This window comes from Artibeus jamaicensis, unplaced genomic scaffold (genome assembly GCF_021234435.1).
Source record: "Artibeus jamaicensis isolate MK-2021 breed Jamaican fruit bat unplaced genomic scaffold, CSHL_Jam_final contig_415, whole genome shotgun sequence".
Lineage (NCBI taxonomy): Eukaryota > Metazoa > Chordata > Mammalia > Chiroptera > Phyllostomidae > Artibeus > Artibeus jamaicensis.
In genome coordinates this window covers 34,527,513-34,548,686 of record NW_026521823.1, presented here as the reverse complement: position 1 = coordinate 34,548,686, position 21,174 = coordinate 34,527,513, and the positions used below count along the sequence as shown (strand labels likewise).

Here is a 21,174-nt window from a genome sequence, read left to right as displayed (position 1 = left end):
GTTTATGTGTTTAGGACATACAGGGATTATTCCCTTTGGGCCAGTAACAGATAAAATGTATGTCGGACTTACAGAAATGCACCTTACTGTTGAACAACAAGACAATTTCCCCTGGCATTATTCTCTATTCACATCATTTTAGATCAGCTTCCTAGAATGGCTCTGTTGACTCCTTTTCTGAAGTCGATTTTTATAAAGCATTTGCTGGCCACTGCTCTTTGGTCCTTCAACAGTGTCTAGTTTCTTTTGCTCCTTTTTCCACTTTGGTATAGTTAGCTCTCTGTATAGCATTATATTTGGACCACGTGGCCTTTGTTTTATATTTTCGGTGCCTGTAAAGGACACACACAGTCTGTAATGTCAGGCTACCTGGGGTTCGTTCAAGGGTCCTGCCAAACCTGTTAGTTCTAAAGCGATATGTTCCATCTGGATCCCGCCCTGATGGGGCCAGGGCTGGATGAATCTACCATGGCTTCCTGCTGGCATCTGCTGTGATTGAAATGCTGGTTTTAAATGCCAGCCTGACCTGGCACGGGGTTTGCAATCCTTGGATTGGGATCAAAGGTGATTTGTGAGTATCTCCATGGGCAGGAGCGGGGAGGAGGCTCGCCTGGGGCTCACTAACCTACTCGCAGCCCCACCTGGGTTAGGGGTGCAGGGGGGGCTAGTCAGGTATTGCATGACATTAATTAGCCCTGGTACCTCTGTCTTTCCTTTTGTTCCGTCTCAAAGCCCTATGAGGTCCTGTAGTGTGAAGATTGTCATGGTCATTCATGGTCTTAGGTTGGGTCCCTTGAGACACAGACTGAGGCGGAGGTCTGCGGGCAGGAGGGTTAGCAGGCTGCGCTCTCGGACATCACCAGTGAGAGAACAGCAGGACTGAGAGGCAAGGCTGCTGCGGAGCCCTTGGCAGATCTTACAGGGGTGGGGAGGGGGGGCGGGCAGGCAGCGGGCTGTGGGGCTTTAGAGCTGGGATGTGCACTTCCAAATCTTCCGGGATTGCGTGATGAGTTACCAGATGTGGGTTGCCCCACATCTATCTGGGAGGGAGTGTGGCGGTGCTGCTCCCTTTAGCTGAAACCAAGCAAACATGGAAGCAGAAGGGAGCAGGAAAGCGCTCGATGTTAACATATAGTGCAGATGAACGATTTGGCTGAGCACGGAGTAGGCGGGCAGAAGAGATTTGAAGGAAATGAGGTTGGTTGAGACTGTGGCAACCACGAGTTGACTACATCTGCGCGTGCCTGTTCCTGTGGCATTGTGTAGCCACCAAACGTTCCGAGGCTGGACAAGGCTGGATGCGAGCACGGGGCTTCAGGAAGCCTAGCCTGACCCGTGTGCATTCAAAGAGTTGGTGCTGGGGAGACCAGTTGGGGGTGTTAGTACTAGTCTGCCTGAGATTCCTCACTAGGAATCGGGATGCAGGGATGGAGCCAAAGGGAGTGGACGTCACAGCCGTTCCGTGGAATTGGTGGCAAGGCTGGATGAGGGGCTGGGGGGGCAAGGGTACGGGCAGAGGTGGAACACGATACGCTCAGGTACTGGGCTGATGGCAGCGCTGTTTAGAGAATCCAGAAGACAGACTCAGTGAGAGCCAGGAGGGGGACATCATGGCTTTGTGGCGAACAGCCTGGAGTGTGGAGGTGGGCAGTCTGGGTTCACAGTTGACTCATAAAACAGTAGGCATGGGTTTGCTTGGCTGCCTGATCATCAGAATCGTGATGGCTGCTTCTGTGGGCTGCAGAAAGGGTCGAATGAGGCAGGGCCTTTGGAGCAGGAGCCCTGAGTAGGCATCGGCTCAGTGTTGGCTCGAAGGGTAGGGATGATGAAGCCCACCCAGTGGGAGAAAGGGCTGAGTGCCAATCCGGGAGGTTTTCTTCTGGAGGTAAGGGCAGAGCTCTGATAGAAGGATTTTTCTGGAAGCATCCAGCAAGTTCAAGAGACCCAAGCCTCTGGGCATTTCAGCTCTCATCCCGGGGATCTCAGCTCAGGACGGGAACTGGGGCTTGGAAAGCATAAGAATGGCAGGCCCTTCCCGCCCTGCCCTGTGGGGCCCGCGCCCGCTTGGTCTGGGAGCAGTGGCCTGGCCACCTCACTTCCTCCCTCAGCCTCAGTAGCAGGAGCCCAGGTGCAGCGACCGCCCCTCCCCTGGGGCCTCCCACTTTGTACCACCCCAGGAAAAGTCAGAATTTTGACAGTTTTTCCCAACTCGAGAGAGCTGACTCACAGAATTATCCCAGTACCAAAATGATAATAAATATGCATATGAGGATTTTTGAGATTGTATAGAACTTTCAGCCCATAACCTTATTTTTGTTGTTTTCACGAAGTACAATAAAATAATACACCATGTGACATAAAAAAACCTAAAATTGATTGTCCTGAAGTTTCTACTTCCAGCAGTTCAAACTAGCCCAACAGTCTGTTTGTGTGTCTGTAAACTCGGGTGCCCCCCAGTGGTGGTGCATGGGTGGACTTTGGTGCTGCTTAGCAGGACTGCGTTCCTGCCTGAGGTTAAAGTGGACCCTACTTGCTGAGGGTCTGTACCCCAAAGGCTTATGGGAAAGCAGTTTGAAATGCATTTCTCCCATAGAGCCAATGTGAAATATGTTGGCCAAGGTCACTGGAGAAGCTAAAAGAGCCTGTTTACATATACCTAAACATTTTATATATATACACCTGTTATATGTGTGTGCATGTTTGTTAATGCCTACAATAGACTACCAGAAATACCCTTTAATAAATTAAAAGCCAGACTTTTAATGTGGGAGCTATTAAATCTGCGTTAATAACATGCAAAGCACATGCCCGGCAACCTGCTGAGCCCACTGTCATTCTCACCTGTAACCTGCTCTGGGGTCTGGTGGCAGAATGAGATGACCTCTGCCCTGTGGGTGCAGGTGCGGAGCTCCCCGGGGAGGTGCCCCTGTCAGTCTCCAAGTGGAAGATGAGTGAACCATGCGCCCCCCGGAGACTCCCTGGTGACATTTCATTCCATGTTAGACCTTCAGCCACAGCCTGACCTTCCCTGGAAGGGACTTACTCTTCACTGTCAGAGTGGGATTTGGCTTTGGCCAGGCTGCCTGTGGGTTTCCAGTCTGCACAGTAACCTTGGTCTTCCCCGCCACTGTTCTGGGGTGGGATCGGGGAAAGGCCACCTTCATCTGTCATTTGTCTGCAGCCTCGCCCTGCTGCCTTTCGGAGCAGAACTAGGTCTTGAAACGTGGTTTGGGGACATGGAAGTACTGAGGAATGGGTCTTAGTCCTGCTGCTGTCCCTCGGGCTGCTGGCCCTAGGGACACCTGTTTTTGCTCTTTACCAGCCCGGTCCTACCCCCTGAAGACTCTGGTGCGTGTGAGAAGTGGGAATCCCAGGTGCCTGGGAGTTTCTTATGGTTTTTATCTTTGGGAATTGAGTATTTTCATTAATTTTCTATCTAGCCACCCAGTCCAGCAGTGTCGTTGTGCATTAAAAGAATCCTCTCAGGCACAGGGTGGATGAATGCAAAGCCTAAACTTAATTATTTAAAAACATAATACCCTGAGAGTGGAATTGATGGAAAATATGGAGAAAGAGTTGATGCCATGAAAAAGAGCCGCTTTCACCGACCACCTCCGTACACTGTTTCCCAGGAAATTCTCGCTGTCTTAGACATGGCTAGCGTACTGTGAAACTACAGCTTTCAGCGCGGTTTGAAAGGAAACTAATTTCACTTTGCTGTTGTCCTCTTTGTACTGTTCTTATGTTTCCTTGTCAGTAGAACAGGCATTCTCATCGCACATACTGGAGCCAATAGAAGAACTTTCAGAGGAAGAAAAAGGTAACCGAGGGCTTGCTCAGGGCACTTCCCCGCGCAGGTGATGTCTAGATGCTAAAACCCGCGCCTGGGAAATGCGGTCCAGGGGTTCTTACCACACGGTGTCCAAAGGAGGGAAGACGGTGAGGTCTGGGTTGTGTTTTCAATCTGCGTGCAATGAACTGTACACGGTTCTGTACACCCTTCTCCCCTAATGTGCTCGTAGATCCCCCTGCTTTATTTGTATTGTCAGTTCCCTGTGCCAGGGAATTTGAGAACAAATTCAAGCCTTTAGATCAGTACAGGTATTTTCTGATTGGATGACATTGGGCGCCAGATGCTACGAAAATATTCATGGCACGGTGGTTGTTTCTCATACCCTGGGTCTGTGACATGAACTCACGGGTGAAGTGTCCACTTCAAACATTGTTTTAATAGAAAGGAAAGCAAAGTATTTAAGCTCTGAATGTGGACTATTTATGTGCAGAATAATGTTTTTGGTGGAATCTGGGAGCTGTTGTAGGTTTGGGGGAGATACTTAAAATATTGCTGCTTACTCTTTTATTTGGCAGTTCTCAAAATTGTTTTCTAGGAATTAATGTTTGAAGCTTATGAAAGTCATTGTACCTCATTAAGATATTTTCTAATGCTAGACCTGTAGTTTTGAAAATTCTATTTGAATCAGTTTATCATAATTTTCCCCTTAGTAATAATAATACTTTATCACCTATCACTTCTTTAGAAGAAAGCAAACTCAATATTTATAAGCGTGCTGATTTTGCAAAATGATATATTCTAATACATGAAGTCTTAATATTTAGGATAACCTCTGTGTTCTAGAAGACACTTTTCAAAATTTCTTTCACAAGGCTACAAATTGAGAAGTGACTAAATCAGGGATATCCATAACTATGTGCTGTGTCTTTTCATTTTAGTTTCAAGTAACGTGCTTTCTCTTGCTTACATATCATCTATTGAGGCGTGGACCACAAAATATCTTATTCTCTGGAGAATTCATGAGCTGTGTCAGGAGGTTCATGAAAGAGGTCAGACTGGAGCCTTGGGTCATAGAGTTTACATTCATTAGAAAAAAAAAAAGAGTCAGCTAGGTTCCAAGAGGGATTCTGATTGGTCCACCATCGCCACCTGGGCTCCAGGTTCTACCCACTGCATCCTCCTGCCTGTGTTTCTTTTAATGGTTCTTCTACCTGGAGCACATGGGGCGTGAGTTTGGGGTCACTGACCCCAAACACCATTGTAGATTGTTGCCACATTTGGAGAGTCAGGGAAAGAAAATCTTCGCCACCCTCCTTGGGTTCAGAGGCAGCTCTCGTGGGAGGAAGTACTGAGGGCCATGAAAAACACCCCAGAGTCCAAATGCCACGTGACAGAAATGGCTCCCATGTCCTTGCAGTGCCTTTGCAGGCCCTGCCTGCGGGCAGCAGGCTAACTGCCACCCAGCAGTTCCGCAGCCTGGGCTCACATTTTGCAGGTAATGCCTGTGCAGTGAATGCCTCGGGCAGGGGTTTGCAAACACGGGCTGTCTCGGAGAAGCAGCCCCTTGGGGAGACTGTTTCTGCATCCTTCCCCGTGGGTAGTGTGTGGAGGCGTCCTTGGTCTGGCTGTTGGGAGTGTGAGAGGATGTGAGGGCCGGGAGGTAGTGTGGAGGCTATTTTATTATTCAGAAACTTGAAAAGAAGACCAGGAGCGTGCCCCACGTCCTCGAGTCTGATTCTTGACAAGGCTGGAGTTAAGTCCGGGTTTTCTGCTTTCCATAGTTGAACACAAAGAACAAGGTGATGGAGCTGGGCCAGGCTGGGCGGGACTGGCCGGCGGCCTGAGGGCAGGTCTTCATCTCTGTGGTTTTGGTGTCCTCGTGAAAAAGGAGGAGGTTCGTTAATACCTGATAGAGTCCCTTCCAACTCAGAAGTTCTGCTTTTGGTTTTTACCGTTCGCTTTGTGCTGCAGTTATTTGCTTCCCACAAAGGCTGTGTTGTGCTGCTGATAGAACCGACCATGTATAGGTTGTTGCGCATTGGCCGTCGGCTTTCATAAGCTTTCACCTTTGCAATTAGAGGAAGTGCTGACATCTAGGAAGTTTTGTTCTGTTCATCTTGGTGAGCAACACACGCTTTAACTAAAATCTTCCGTGGTTATTGGTTTTCAAGTAATTCCATCTTTACCTAAAAACTTGATCGTCCTTACTCGTCTTCTTCCTGTCCACTCTGCCTTCTCCCATTGGCCAGCTACGGCTTTGGAAGAATATTTCCAACCAGGGGCCTTCTAATTATTCATAAGTGGCTTTCCAAAGCCACTGCCAACATAGAAAGTGAGTTAGAGAACAGAAGGAAATGTTTAATCCATGGCCATTGGGGAAACTAAGTCACCAAAAGGAACTTGTCCTGGTTGAAGGTGAACCCAGATCAGTCAACAGTGAATTCAGCGGCTGTCACCGAAGACCTTACGACTCTTCTAAGCTGTGACCATTCCGCACAACCCTGGGCCCTTGCATGTCTTATGTCCCGTGGTGCACAGGGCCCACATCTTTTCTTCAAGCCCTGCTTCTGTGTGGTCCCCTGTGTATCCCAGAAACTGGCCAGAAAGGCGATCTCTGGGGGACCAGGACAGGGCGTGTCTGCATGTCAGCGGTAGCACCATGACTCCCAGACCGTCTCTTGGTTCCTCTTTCTATTTTTAGCCCTGGGTAGTTGTAGACTCGGTGGCCAGTCAGCTGCCAAAGTCAGCGACACAGCGTGGCTGTGGCTGAGCCCTCTAGATGATGATGTATGGTCAGTTTCGAGGACAGAAGCACTTCTGGGGCGGTTTCAGAATACTAGAGAACAGTGGTTGGGAAGCCAGCAGCCTAAGTGCCGGGAGTACAACATTTAAGATTACTTGTGACTTTTAATCAGATGTGATCATACAAAATTTCGATTTAGCAACCTGCAGTAGCAAAGTATAGAAAAGCATCATCATGCAGGATATTTCCTCTTACTTAAGGTACAAATAGTAATTTGACTAATTCTGCTGTCAGCAAAACTGTTTGCTGATGAACAGACATACTCTTCACTACTGGAATTGAACTAGCATTTAGAAAACATCTTAACCAAAGGAGTTTTGCTCCTTTGCAGCAGGTCTGCAAATCCAGATGCCCTGGTACCTACAAATCTACCTGCTGAGGTAGATGAGGCCGCAGGGGAAAGGGGTGACTACAGCCCCAGACCCAGGCCGTGGCATCTGGTGCCACCCTGATTCGGTGAAATGCCCTTGCTCAGAGACTAGAAGGCCGGACTCCAAAACGAGAGGCGTTGTTGTGCCTCCCAGATCTGCCTTTGGACCTTAATGAGGGGTCGTAACTGCCCAGCATCAGGTCTCTTTCATTAAGCTTTCCATTTCCTCTGACGTAGGATGCTTCTTCAAGGTCACGTGATTATACCCCTTCTCAGGAATCTCTTGAACTAGGCATGTTTGAGGGAGGGAATAAAAGAGGAATGGGCAAGGGAAAGCTAGAAGAACCTGGCCTGTTATTTTTTCTTTCTTTTTAATTAAGGGTTGTTTTAAACAAAGGGTGCTTTGCCTAAGACTTCTGTTAACCTCTTTTTCACTTTGGTAAATATTTTAAGAGGGATAATTTCACATTTTGAAATTTTATATCAACTCAACTTCTACTACATTTACTATATTAAAACTTAATTATTTAAAATACATTGAGCTTTTTCTTCTTAAAATGTTACATAAATTCTAACTTAATTTAGGAGAAATGAATTATTCAGGAGCAATAAAATAATTTCAGAATAAAACATTAAACTTCTAAATAAGGTTGTTTTTCATTGTGCTTCTTTAGAGACACGTTTCTTGCATTATTTATCCAGCTATAGTTTGGTTACATGATTAAGAAAGAGTCTTTAAAGACATTTGAAGTATTGGACCTGACTTAACAAAATGTTTAAAGTATAGTCCTTAAGCATCATATACCGCGTTGAATGACTAAAATATCCCCAAACTGAAAAGATTACAAATGCTTACTGGATGTTTAAAAGTTGTGTTTTATCATTTTATATTTAGAGAGTTAATGTATTTGTTTCTTTCTTAACACATTTTTTAAAACCTCATTTCAGGAAGGGAAAATGAACAGAAATTAAATAACCACAAGAACCATTTCAGGAAAGCTTTGAAGAATAACCCTTCTCTCACTAAGAAAATAAGAACAATCTTGGAGCAGAACTTGGTGCGAAAATTGGAAACCTTAGGGATTAATGCAGTAAGTGCATTCATTTTTGGAATGTTTGCTGGTTTTGTTTCCTAAGTAAGAAAGAATCAGAGATGAGAGGAGGGATGTGAGTTCTGTCCACATTAGGAGACTGGAGGTTAGAGCACCGCCGTTCTGAGAACCTCATGGATGTTAAAGCATTTAAACATAGACCCAAATCTCTAAGGCGAGTGACGATATCACCTCCATTTTACAGAGGAGTGGAGGGACTTGCTTCAGGTCACAGCTAGTAAGGAAGGAGCCCGGGTTGGCACCTGGACAGCAGCGGTGCTGCCGTTACCTCCAAATTGTTGCCTCCTACAGCGTCGGCACTTAAGCAGTCCTTGTTAAATGAACTGATGAATGAATTCTACTTCGATGTTTTTGCCAGGTTGAATGGTTCCAGTACATGTGATAGATAGATAGATAGATAGATAGATAGATAGATAGATAGATAGATAGAAATATACATATTCTTTGCTTTTTACCTTTTTATTGACATACATAAAATGCACGAATCTTAAGGAAGCAACTTGAATTTGTATACCTACACGTGTGTTTGACTGCATATGTGTGTATGCATACATGTTTGTGTGCAAAAGTACAGGGGTGGGTGAAGGTAGGTTTACAGTTGTTAGCATGGAAACAAATACTATAATTAATAACAGTACAAGAATAAACTCTGCGGCTTGCATACTCACGATTGTAAACCTGCTTTTGTCCACACATACATGTGTGTGCAGGCATGTGCACATGTATAGTGGGTTGTGCGCATGCATGTGCATGTATGTTTATGTGTATGAATGTGTGTGACATTTGTGTAAATAGGTCTGTGTATACAGACATGTCTATATAGGTGTGCATGTGCATTCCCATGTGTATTTCTGTATACATATGTATGTATACATGTGTGTATAAGGATTTATCTGAGTTCGTGTGCATGGGTGTGTGTGTATGATCTGTAACTACCACCCAGATCAAGAGACCAGTCATTTTCAATACCCCAGAAGACACTCTTTGTCTTTCCTTAGTGCATATCATCCCTTACTAGTCAACAAGAAACAATGGCTATTCTAACTTAATTTTGCTTGTCCTTGAACCTCCTATGAGTGAAATCATATGTCATGTAGCATTTTATAGGTGGTTTATTTTGCTTATGATTTTATCTGTAAGATTCGTAGCAGTTTCATTTAGCAGTGATTTGTAGTGTCGTAGTTTATGGACTGAATATGTACATTTTATTTATACTCCCGTTGACAGACATTTGGATTTCTCATTCGAGGCTCTGTTGGACCATGGCATTCGTACACGTAGCTTTTGGCGGACGTGGGCATTCCTTTCAGTGGACGCCTGTCTGGGAGTGAGACTGCAGAGTCTAAGAGTATGCAGGTCTCACTCGAATAGGTGTAACCAAATTTGTACCAATTTACACTATCAAGTTTGTACCAGTTTACACTATCCCTATCAGTGTGTGAGTTCCCGTTGCTTCACATTAGTGTTGCCACTCTTCTCGGGTGGATTTTGACCGCCCTCAGGGAGTGGAAATCAAACACATTCGTGAATGTCAGTAATTCCTGTGTGAGTTGCATCATAGTTTCCATGTTGGCTGCTTGCATATGGTTTGGGGGTCTTATGTTTTATTTGGGACATTTCCTCTCATTCCAAGATTATAAAAACGTTTATTGCCTCGTTTTTCTATCAGGGCTTTAACAATTAAGTTTGGAAGCAATGAGTTGGAGATCTAATCTTATTTCCAGTTGGATCAGTTGTCCCAAAATCATTTGTTGAACAATCCTTTCTTCTCCCATTTATTTGAAATAGCCCTTTTATCATATATGGAATTTCTATATACATTTGGAATTTTTTTGGACTTTCCTCTGTTTCATCCTGCTTTTTTGTATTCCTTTGCCGACAGAATACTGATCTAATTGCAATAGCTTTGTCCTGCATTTTAATACCTGCTATAGGCCATGCCTTGTTCATTAGTCTTATTTCAAAAAATTCTTGGCACTTCTCCCATATTTTGTTTTCCCGTGAATTTAAGAAACAGCTTCTGTGGTTCCAGAGTAACCCCTATTGGGATTCCAATTGGGATGGCCCTAAATTTTGCGTACTAACTAGGAAGGATTGGCGTCAGGACAGTATTGGGTATTTCCATTCGGCTGTAGGATGATAGGCAGTGAACAACTGTTCATGCGGACAGATAGTAGGTCCATGAGGATCGACTGTGGGACGTGCAATGAAGAGAAAGAAGAGGGGATGGAATAAATGAGGTCAGAGAAAATTCCTCAGTCTCTCCAGAGGTGGCACTTGATCTGATGATGATTTCTATCTGGGGCATCTGGGTGGATGGCGGGGCCACTTCCTGTAGCCCGAAACACCTGGAGGAGGGGGAGTGTTGGGGAGATGGATTCGGGAGCACGTATGCCACTGTTCCTGAATGAGCAGACTTTTAACCAGTTTTTTCTGTCATCAAATCCAGATGAATGTTCTCACATTACCTTTTTAATTATGCTATTTTCATAATTGAAAGCCTCTGATGGCGTTCTTTTGCTTATGGAATAATCTTTAAGCTTTGCATGCTGGCATTCAGTCCCCTTTTCTGCTCCTTCCTCATTCCCTGTCTGCACCAGTTCCTGGACATGCCTCCACTACTTCTGCCTCAATCCCTGCCTTTCCTGCCCTGCCCCAGGCCCTACCCACAGGAATCCTCCCTTGTTTCACTGTGACTCCACCCATCCTGCAGGGCACAGTCTGGTCCTGCCCTTTAACCTCCTCTGGCCACTGGCGCCTTGGATAGCCTCTCTTTGTGGAACTCCTGCTGCCCTTGTGGGCTCATTGGTCCCTACCATACACCTTGCATTGTTGGACAGTCAGTCACACACGTGTTCTGTGCATCCACAGCCACGTCCCGCTAACCAGCCACAGACGATCATCATGTGTCTCCTATGCCCACTGCACCGTGAGCTCCTTTTGGGGCTCACACAAGATGTTATATATTGGGGCGTCTTCCACCTCCCATGCGGCAGAAAGCATGAAAGGTTGGCCCAGTGAATGCTGACAAATGCACTTGAAATGAAAAACACCCCAGGATAATTGATCGACTCAACATTCTATTCCTTCAGGATACACGCGGTATTTCAAGTGATCAGTTGCACAGAGTGCTCAGAACCATGGAATCAAAAAGACGTGATCTGGAAAGACAGATACCTAACTTCCAGCAAATTCGAGAAACCCTTGAACATCAGGTCAGCTGTAAAGTTGATGAGAGAATATCACTGTCTTCGGGTAAGCCTTTCATGAACTGCTGCTTCATTTCTGCAGAGGGGAGTGAGACAGAACCACCTTTTCATGATTTTAAATGGTTCACAAACTTTGGCACTTAATTTGAAACTTTATTACTGTTTGAACCAGTAAATGTTTTGGGGTTTTTAATTTTTTAAAACACCTTTTTAAATGATTTTTTACTTATTTATCTTTAGAGGGGAAGGAAAGGAGAGAGGGAGAGAAATTTCAATGTATGGTTGCCTCTCATGCGTCCCCTGCTGGGAACTGGCCTGCAACCCAGGCATGTGCCCTGACTGGGAATCGAACCACGATCCTTTGGTTCGCAGGCCCATGCTCAATCCACTGAGCTACACCAGCCGGGGCTAATTTTGTTTTCACATTAAAAAAAAATTGTAGTGTGGGCTCTAGACCCTGGAGACAGGCTGCTCATTTCAGCACCAGCACAGCCAGTATTGTAGTCTTTCTCCTGCATTTTCCTGCAACGAAGACTCACGAGAGATACACTATTCCAGACAGGAACAGTGCTTCTCAACTGGACGCCTTTTCAGCGGGAGAAACACCCAAAGCAATACAGCTTCCTCCCAAAAGCAGGCAGTTGGTCAAACAAAGACCCGTTTTCACGGATAGAACATCTGTTCCAAAGTGAGTATTTTCCACTCCTAAGATGTTTTTGTTAGTGTTTGTCTTGGTCAGCTCGGGCTGCCCTACCGAGATACCATGGACCAGGCAGTGTACATGACGGAGATTCACTTTCTCACACTTCTGGAGGCCTGACGCCCGAGGTCCGGGTGCCAGCCGGGTCATTAAGAGGTCCGTTCCAACGCTGGCAGACGGCCGCCTTCTGGCTGCCCTGGCCTGGCAACGGGGGTGAGATCTGGGCCCTCTGCCTTCTTACAAGGACACTAACCCCGTCATGGGGCCCCAGCCTTGTGACCTCAGATAAACTCAATTCTCTCCCAGGGGCCCCATCTCTAGATGCCGTCACTTTCGGGGGGGTAGGGACTCAATATGTGGGTTTAGGGGGACACAGACACGGAGCCCACAGCAGTGTCCAGGGCCACAGAGTCACAGCTGCCGCGCCCACCCACCTCCCACTGGTACGTGGGGAGTCATCATTGCTCATCCTCTGTAATGCACATCGAGTGCAAAAATCACCCATTCCATATTCCATAGAAATTGGTATTAAATTACATTATGGACTCAGGTTGCTTAGAAGTAGTTCTCTGTTGTTTTTTTAGAATTAAGAAAAATGTCATAGAAGATCATTTTCCCAGGAAGTCTTCCAGTATTACGTGAGTACTTGGGGCAGTGGGGCGCAGGGGGAGGTCATTTAAAAACCCCTTTTCACTGGCCGTTCCTTTCATTGTAAACCACCATGGGCATTACCGTCAACCGAAGCCCTGACTGTCATAATTTATGTGTTATTCTTCTGGGGTGTTTCTTTGTTTCTTCGTTAGTTATTGCATGATTTAGTAGCACTTGTTGCATTGTGGCCTCCATGGAGACAGGACCACCCCGGGTTCCTTCCATTATCCCCCTCCGTGTCCAGTAATTTTTAACAAGCTCGATAAATGAAAGGCATGGTGAGGACTTTTAACGGCTGGATCCGTGGCAGTGTGGTCAGGTGGTACTTTACCATTCCAAGGCTCTCTTAGGACACGAAGATTCCTGCCTCAGTCACTTACTAACTCTGTGCCATCGATTCAATTGCGTACCAATGTGAAGCCTCAGTTTTCTTATCTGTAAGGTGGGCTGGTGCTGCCTTTTGCACAGGATAGTTTGATGATTTAACAAGAACATAGGAGAAGGGCTGGGCCTCGGTGTTTGGCACTCAATGCATTATAGGTGTTGTTATTAGTGATGAGTAAAACTGATTTCCTAATTAAATGTCATCATTATTGACTTATTCCAGAGATGTTAATCCTCTCAATCTCTTCCTGGGGGCCTTATGCGTGTATATATGTAGTAGAGACAGTAAAAATAGAAGACATTAAGGACCATCTAAATAATGATTTACCCTTCAAAACCACTTTTCATGTACATAACGTCATGGGAAGAGCTTTATCTCCTGGGATTTGGGGTAACCGAACAATGTCTGGAATCCATGTGCTCAGTGAGTACTTTTTAGGTGAATGAGCACTGCTCTGAACTTTTATTTCACCTTTAAATGGGGTGACAATTCATGTGCCAATATCACAAACGAGATTGTAACAGCACTTTTTAAGATGCAGTATAAAGATAAGCTATAAATAATGACCCTATTTTAAAAGGTGGAGTAGTTTATTGCCAAAACTATTTTTCCCCCCACTGAGAAATAGTTTTCTTGGGTGAGTAAAAAGTCACCCAAGGTGAGTATATTCTTAACCAAGAAGGTTAAGAATATACAAGTTTGGGTTTAGAGGCACGCTGCCGTACTTGCCTCCATTTTGGCAAATACGCCCCATGGTGGCAGGTCTAGATTTGCAATGACCCCTCAGCCTGTTGCACAAATCCTGGGCCTTGCCCGGCGGCCAAACTGGCGTTAGTTACGCACCTTGGGAATTACCTCCGACCGCGTTGAGAGGCATGTCACTTGCAAAGCCTGAGGCCTGGGCACCCTGCGCCCTGTCTGGGCTTTGCTTTGTTTAGGACGCCTCCCTTTAGCTCTGAGGAGGAGCTGGAAGCTGGTGACCTCATCCAGGCTTACACGTCCCCAGACTTACCTCTCGTGCAGTCATCCAAAAGCAGCAAGAGTGGCTTCACAAGGAAAATTGTCAAAAGTGATACTGACTGGACGGAAGGAAGTGAAATCGAGGACTCGGATATTTCGCCCAAGCCCACAGGTGAGCTCTCGCCATTGAGAATCCTTCGGGACACTTTGCATGGGGGGCAGTGGCTCTCGACCGGGGGCTCCACTCACTGGCAGTCTGGGCTGCACGGGTGCTGAGGGGAGGATGGGTTCTGCACAGCTGCTGCTGCCCCGGAAAGTGGGCGGGGCTTAGCCACCTTGATGTTCAGGAGGAAGAAGAGGCGGGAGTCAGGAACGCCCAGGTGTATTAGTTTCCTGCGGCTGCTGCAGCTCCCACAAAGGAAATGCCTCGTCTCAGAGTTCCAGAGGGTGGAAGGCCAGGGGTGGCAGAGCTGGTCCCTTCTGGAGGCCACAGGGACCCGTCCTGTGGCTCTGTTCTTGCAGATGGCCGTCGTCCTGTGTGTCATTACATCGACTTCCCTCAGTGAGCGTATCAGTGTCCAGCTGTCCCGTTTTTGTAAGGGCATCGGTCGTACTGGGCTGGGGCTTACCCCAGTGACCTCAGTTCAACTCGACTGTCTCTTTAAAGGCCCTTATTTTCTAAATGAAGTCACATTCTGAGATGCTGGGGCTAGAGCTTCAACATATGCGTTTGGAGAGACACAAATCAACCCGTAAAACTGGGTGTCTGAGAATGGCTCTTCTAGTACATTCCGCAGCCTTTTCGAGATGGGGCTGCTCTGAAGGGGCGTCAGGGCCGCGTCTGTGAGGGCTGCTCACCTGCCCAAGGTGCTGCAGGTTCACTTTTTCAACAAGAAATTCTCGAAGTAATTTTTAAAGTATGTTTTAACCATATCAGCTGTAATTCATTTATTGTATTGCATATAATTTATATATAGGTATATTCATGTAATTGCGTAAACTATTAAGTAATTCCTTTAAAATAATTAATATTGTTTTTGAAAATACCCAGGTGAGTATTTCTTTTGTTCAGGTTACCTCACTGAAATTAAGGTTTCTGATCAGTATGAGACCATCCTCCTTTGGTTTAAAATGAAAATTTTACTACTCCTAGTCTACAGGGTCATTATATTTTTAAAAGAATTATAAGTAATTTAATGTAACATTTTTAACCTCCCAAAATACATCACTTGAGTTTATTTTGATAGTACACCATTACTTGCAAAGCCAAGAGTTTTTCAGACTTGTTTGTTGGGTTATTTTGGCACTGAAGATAGAGACCAGTTTTTAAACACTTTTCCTGTTTTCTATTGGTCCCACAGGAACCGCCATTAAAACATTAGCTGAAAAAGTTGAAAAGACGGTTTCAAATCAAAGAAATGTGAGCAGGCCAGTCGGTGGGATTAATGTCGCCGAGGCTTTCCTCCGACGAGAGTTCAAAGAAGAACTAAAGGTGAAAGAAAGTACTTTTACTTGCTAAACGTACATGGAGAATTTCACCTTTTAATGAACGCACCTTAATTTTATTTTTCGTCATGTAGAGGGTGAGGTTTTTACCTTTGCTCGTTTTCAGTACTGCCCTTCTTCCCCTTCCACAGACAGTCAGAGATAGTGGAGTGATAACTGGTAATAGCACGTCATATGCTTGCTTATCAGGCTTTCCAGACTCTCAGAATCCTCTCCCCTGTATTATTTGATGCTTGCAGATATTGGGTGATTTGCACGCTGAAACTTGTTTTCTTTTATATTCTCATTTATTCTATTCCAGTTGTCCCAGTTTTCCCTCTTTACCCTGCTCCGTCCAGCCCCCCCATAGTCCATCCCCACCCCGTTGTCCGTGTCCATGTCCATGGTCGGTCGTGCATGTTCTTTGACTACGTCCTTCCCACCATTTCCCCCACCCCCTTTCCTCTGTCAGCTGTTCCCCGTTTCCATGTCTCTCATTCTACTTTGTTTATCAGGGTGTTTTTTTCATTAGGTTCCTCTTATAGGTGATATTATATGACATTTGTATTTCATAATGCTCTCCAGTTCCATCCACGCTGTCACAAAGGGTAGGAATTCCTTCTTCTTTCGTTCTGCTGTGTAGTATTCCACCGTGTAGATGAACCACAGTTTTTTAATGTACTCATCGACAAATGGGCACTTAGGCTGTTTCCAACACCCAGCCATTGTCAATAACACTGCTATGAACATGGGTGTGAACGAGTTCTTTTGAACTGGTGTCTCGGGATTCCTAGGGTATATTCCCAACTGGAACCTAGTGACTGCCCAGAATCTGGGATCTCTACATCTGAGTCCAGGGACTTTTCTGCTCCCACGGTGTGACCTGGGAATACAACGGACTCTTCAGAGTTTAACCCAGCTTGGCAGTCAGTAGAAAAACCCTTCCAAAAGATGTGCGAGCCGAGCCGAGAGCAGAGCCCGAGCTCCCCGCCCCGCAGCCGAGCAGAGGAGAGGCCCGCATGCATCCTGAGCTGGTCGGCGCCCAGGACACAGGAGCAAGTGTTTCTGTGGATATGGATCTCCCTTCGCGTTTCCGGGCACAGCTCCTGCGGTTGACAGAGGCTTCCAGCACTAGTCGGTTTCTCCTGATTGTTCACTTAGATTGATTCTTTCCCTGTTCATCCACAGAATCTGGAGCCTTCTGTCAAACTGTTTTCAATTAGTTACCGCATTTGTGCTGCACAAGCCAAATGGAACAAAAAGCCTTGTGTTTCAAGGCCAAGCTCACCTGTCTTCCTTAGAAAGGGTGTGGTAGACATGCATGGTCCTTCTGGTTAGGGATTAATTGTCATTTATCTCAGGTAACAGCTCCACAGACGGCCCGGCACCTATGTTAAGGAGCGTCCTAACTTTACTTCTAAAATGTAGTGTTTCTGGAGTTTCCTAAATTCATGATTGGTAGAGCAAGAAACAAAGAGGGGTGTCCCTCTGTTTTCAAAACACGGACTTCTGACTCCACTTCACTGTGCCCCAGAAGTGACCAGCGGAGGGATCCGCAGGTGCCCAGCTTCCTCTCAGTTGGTGCCGGTGGAGCTGGGTCTGGCCGACAGGGTGATGCAGGGGCTCCGCTGGCGCCCCTTCTTTAAGAGACGCTGCTCTCCGCCTGTGTCTTCCAGTGCTCAGACGTGGACGACGACGACTGGGACGTGTCGTCCCTGATGGAGGACAAATCCCTGGGGAAGAAAGACGGGAAAGAGCAGAGAGAACCCCTTCCCGTGAAGAAGGAGTCCCACGCCACTCAAGTGCCAACTGCCTGGGGGGCGCCCGTCCTCCCCGGGCCGAGGGGAGAAGGTTTGTCGCTTTGGTGTCGCGCAGAAGCTCGGCCCACTTTCCGGTTGTTCATGTCGGGTCTTTATAAACACCTAATTAGACTGTGCCGATCGGTGCATCCTCAGGCCAAAACACTCTGTCAGCATAACAGAAGCCTTGGTGCTTTATGTTACTTTAATAAGGACTGAATGTACGCAACTTGCTGATCTGTGTGCATTTGTTAGTTATCCTTATTTAATTTCAGGCCTAATCTTTAGTATTTAATTTTCTATTATTTTTTAAGTGTTTCATTTATTTTTAGGGAGAGGGAAAAAAGGAAGAAAGAGAGTGAGAGAAACATGATGGGTGAGAAAAACAGTGGTCGGTTGCCTCTCTCATGCCCTGAAGTGGGGGCCTAGCCCCCCAACCCGGGCATGCACCCTGAATGGGAATTGAACCAGCGACCTTTCGCTCCACAGGCCAGCACTCGATCCGCTGAGCCACACCAGCCAGGGCTAAATTTTATGTTAGTTTTCAAAATGCCCGTGTGAATATATATACGCCTTATGGGGGGTGCCCTATAGAAATTAAAATTTCTGATCATATACTTGAATAGGGCCTTTCATTTGGCATAGTCTTGCTGAATGATTCTGGTTATGTATTAAGCATTTTTATTTTCTTCGAAGGAAGATTTTTCTTGTGACATTATAGCCAGTGGGATAAGTGGCAAATGATGAAATTGTCCCTGGATAAGTCCCAGAGTCTGCATGAGTCCAGAGACTTAACTGTTGATGCGTTCGATTTTTAAAATTAGAAAATGCTATTTATATTCTTCATCAAAGTAACTGTCACTTGTAGTGAAAGTCCCGTCGGAGAGAAGGGCCCCTCCCCGGCCCAGCCTCTTCCATCCTCTCCGCCCCTCCGCTGAACACCTCCCTGCCCGAGTAACGGGGTCCTGGGCTGACCACGACTCCTAGACGGACCAGCTTTAGGCGTTAGCTGTTCATGTCCTGCTCAGACACATGAAGATTTGGCCCATTATCTCCACTCACTGCACCTCTCCTGCCCTCCCGCCAGTATTTTTGGGGCCATGTTTGCAATTTTGAATTAATACACATTCATGTCAACTGTTGCTCTGGCCGTGTGCAGCCATGTATCTCGCCCACCCCTCTTTGTAAAATGAACCATCGCTGCCTCTACCCTTGACCTCGCCCTTGCCCTCCACCACTGTGTCAGCCGCGCCTTTGGTTTCACACTGTCAGCTCGTAACTTTGACCTCCATTCTGGAAGTGTCAGTAGGTGACCAGAAGTGCTGTGTGTGAATGTCCATCCTACCAGTGTCAAAGCCAAGGCTGTGTCTGCGGTAGAGTGACTCCTGAGTTCATGGGCAGAGAGGTCTGTCTGAACCCATTTCTTCCTTCCCCTTCTCCCAGTGCCGTGACCTCAAAATAACAAGCACACACATAAAAATGATCTAAAATCAAACTCAAGTGGAATTTTTGGAACCATACTATTTCAAAAGGCCTGAGACAGTTTTTAAGTGCATTTACTCCAGAAAACCCATTTTTACTGTTCACTTCCTAGTTGGTTTGTTAATTTTGTTCTTCTTTCCTTACCACCTACTCACTCCAAGTCCATAACAGTAACGACAAAAATGAACTGAGATCTGTGTCACCCTCCTGTCCCTGTGCTGAATGCAGGGAAGAGGCCGGGCACCTGCTAGGGTCCTGGAACGTACCTGAGGGACTCGGCCACTCTGTGGTCACGTGGCACTGTAGCCTCCTGCACAGCTGTGGGAGCCGGGGGTGGGGGCTGGTGGACACACCTGCACGACACACTGAGTGATAAACTGCAGTAGGAAGTTACGGATGTTTACAGGCTGGACAATGTGCTCATTTAATCACTGGGACCTCCTCTTCCTCCTTCTCTCTCTCCCCCCACCGCTGCACAGGACTTCAAGATGAACAAAGCACCCTGAAGAGCAGCTTAGTGACTGTGACCGACTGGAGTGACTCTTCAGATGTGTAACCAATCCCACATGCCAGAAGATCCAGGTGCCAAGAGTATTTCGGTGTCACAGAATGTCAGTAACTTGCCAACACCATACAGTCACTCCAGCCTTACAGCATTTCCCACAACAACTAGGAAGCTGATTCAAAGAACAAGGATCTCTTTAATGGCACCTGACACCGTCCCTAAAAACAAACTAGCAACAGAATTTTGAAGAATATAAAGGTGTTTAAAATGTCTGCTTCTTAAAAATAGCATGTCATTAAATTCATAAAAAGTTTTTTCTTTAAAACAGTCCTGTAGTGTTTCAGTGTATTTCTTCCAACTAATTTTTAAGTGAAAAATTTAACTACAGCATATTTTGGGTCTGAGTTAAAGCTTTACATGGTTCTTATGTATGTTATCTCACTGGAAGTGGTTTATCATAAAATTCTATTAGTATCTTTAAAACAGTAGAGTCAGTGAAATCTTAAGGGTAGATTGGTTATTTTTCATATAGAAGTTTAGAACTAAAAACATAGCTGGGCCCATGATAAAGACATTTTCCAGAAGTACCTTTACCATGTGTGGCTCTCAGCCATCACAGGCATGTCATTACCAAACGATTACTTTGGAGAAGTACCATTTCTGCAGCGTAACCTTTACCTTGGATGTTTTATGATAAAATGTAGCTATTTTTGAGATGGATTTGAGAATTAGTTCCTCCACCTTCTCAAACGAGGCTTTGCTGGTCAATAAATCTTTCCTTGCTCTAAACTCTGATCTACTGAGTGTCGGTCTTTTGTTTTGAAGCATCAGTCGCAGGAACCTTGGGCCTGTAACAGACGGTGAGCCGGCCAGGAGCTAGTGCTCTTGGTGGACTGGTCCCCACTCTCTCTGCACGTGCCACCCGCTCCCCCGAACACACGTCACATTTGGAGGAAGGAAACATGTTCGGAATTCAGTCAGCTGTCTGTGCGATATAAGCAACCCTTTTCTCCCTTTTTTCCTTGGAGAACAGTTTGGTAAGTTATACCTTTGTAAGCAACATTGAAACATTTATATTTTTCCTCCTTTCTGATCCCCCAAGAAGTTTGGAGACTGTGAATGAGCATGATTGTTTTCATGGAAATACGGTCGTATTCATGCAATCCAGTAGGAATCTGTTTTCGTTACAATGGGACACAAATTGGAGGCTCTGGAACAGGCTTTGACTGGGACGCCCACAGCCCCGCTGACTCACTCCTCCCGCAGCTCATTTCTTCTCCACCTGTAACTTCCTACGGAAACTTTTGCTTGTATTTGAAAAAGGAAAGAGAGAAAGATGCATAGTACACATGTTCATTTTCTTTTCTTTCCACTGAGCCCCTCCAGCCAGTGTGACTTTCCCTTTTAAGTCTTTCACGCTTCAGGAAATGCTATTTTCAGCCACGCTGTGATTAGTGTCGGGAAGAGCCTTGCTCACAGGTAACACAGGTGCCAACTCTCATCCAAAGCTTGAAACTACCCACTTCACCCCAGGCTGCCCCCATTCAAAGTCCATGTTCTGTCCTGCGCTGTGGTAAGTTATTTAAGCCCTGCTGTCCTTTACTTCCCTCTCAGTGCACGATTCTAACTGTCCAACCCGAGTGGGCAGCTGTGAGGATGAAGTGAGTGAGGGCACGTAAAGTGTTCAGAATGGTGCCACGCACGTGGTAAAGGGCTGGCTTTAAAAATAGGTCACAGTCTTTGTTCAAAAACCAATGGAGCGACTTACATACTTCAAAAATGGTCTCTCCATTACCCAGTTCGTTCTGCCCTCAGGACCTAAGGGACATCAGGACCTGGCCTGTCGGTCCTGTGAGAGGCAGGTGCCAGGCAGGCTCTGGGACCTCCTCTGTTGGCTTCAGAGTCCCCAGAGCTTGTGTT

General features: G+C 46.1%; 1 protein-coding gene across 8 annotated transcripts in view; it reads left to right on the top strand.

Annotated features, from left to right (window-relative positions):
* Positions 1 to 20,049, top strand: part of DZIP1 (DAZ interacting zinc finger protein 1) — a 47,229-nt gene extending 27,180 nt beyond the window's left edge. For 4 of the 8 annotated variants that reach the window (XM_053665621.1, XM_053665622.1, XM_053665619.1 and 1 more), the window contains 9 exons: positions 3,761 to 3,820; positions 7,915 to 8,057; positions 11,171 to 11,333; positions 11,846 to 11,975; positions 12,572 to 12,625; positions 13,962 to 14,157; positions 15,338 to 15,475; positions 17,145 to 17,319; positions 19,229 to 20,049. In XM_053665621.1, coding sequence (XP_053521596.1) covers positions 3,761 to 3,820; positions 7,915 to 8,057; positions 11,171 to 11,333; positions 11,846 to 11,975; positions 12,572 to 12,625; positions 13,962 to 14,157; positions 15,338 to 15,475; positions 17,145 to 17,319; positions 19,229 to 19,305 — 1,136 coding nt within the window. In that variant the 3' untranslated portion in view covers positions 19,306 to 20,049. The remainder of the gene's footprint in view (positions 1 to 3,760; positions 3,821 to 7,914; positions 8,058 to 11,170; positions 11,334 to 11,845; positions 11,976 to 12,571; positions 12,626 to 13,961; positions 14,158 to 15,337; positions 15,476 to 17,144; positions 17,320 to 19,228) is intronic. The other 4 variants (XM_037132481.2, XM_037132479.2, XM_053665624.1 and 1 more) reach the window with 2 other exon arrangements.
* Positions 20,050 to 21,174: the final 1,125 nt, after the last annotated feature.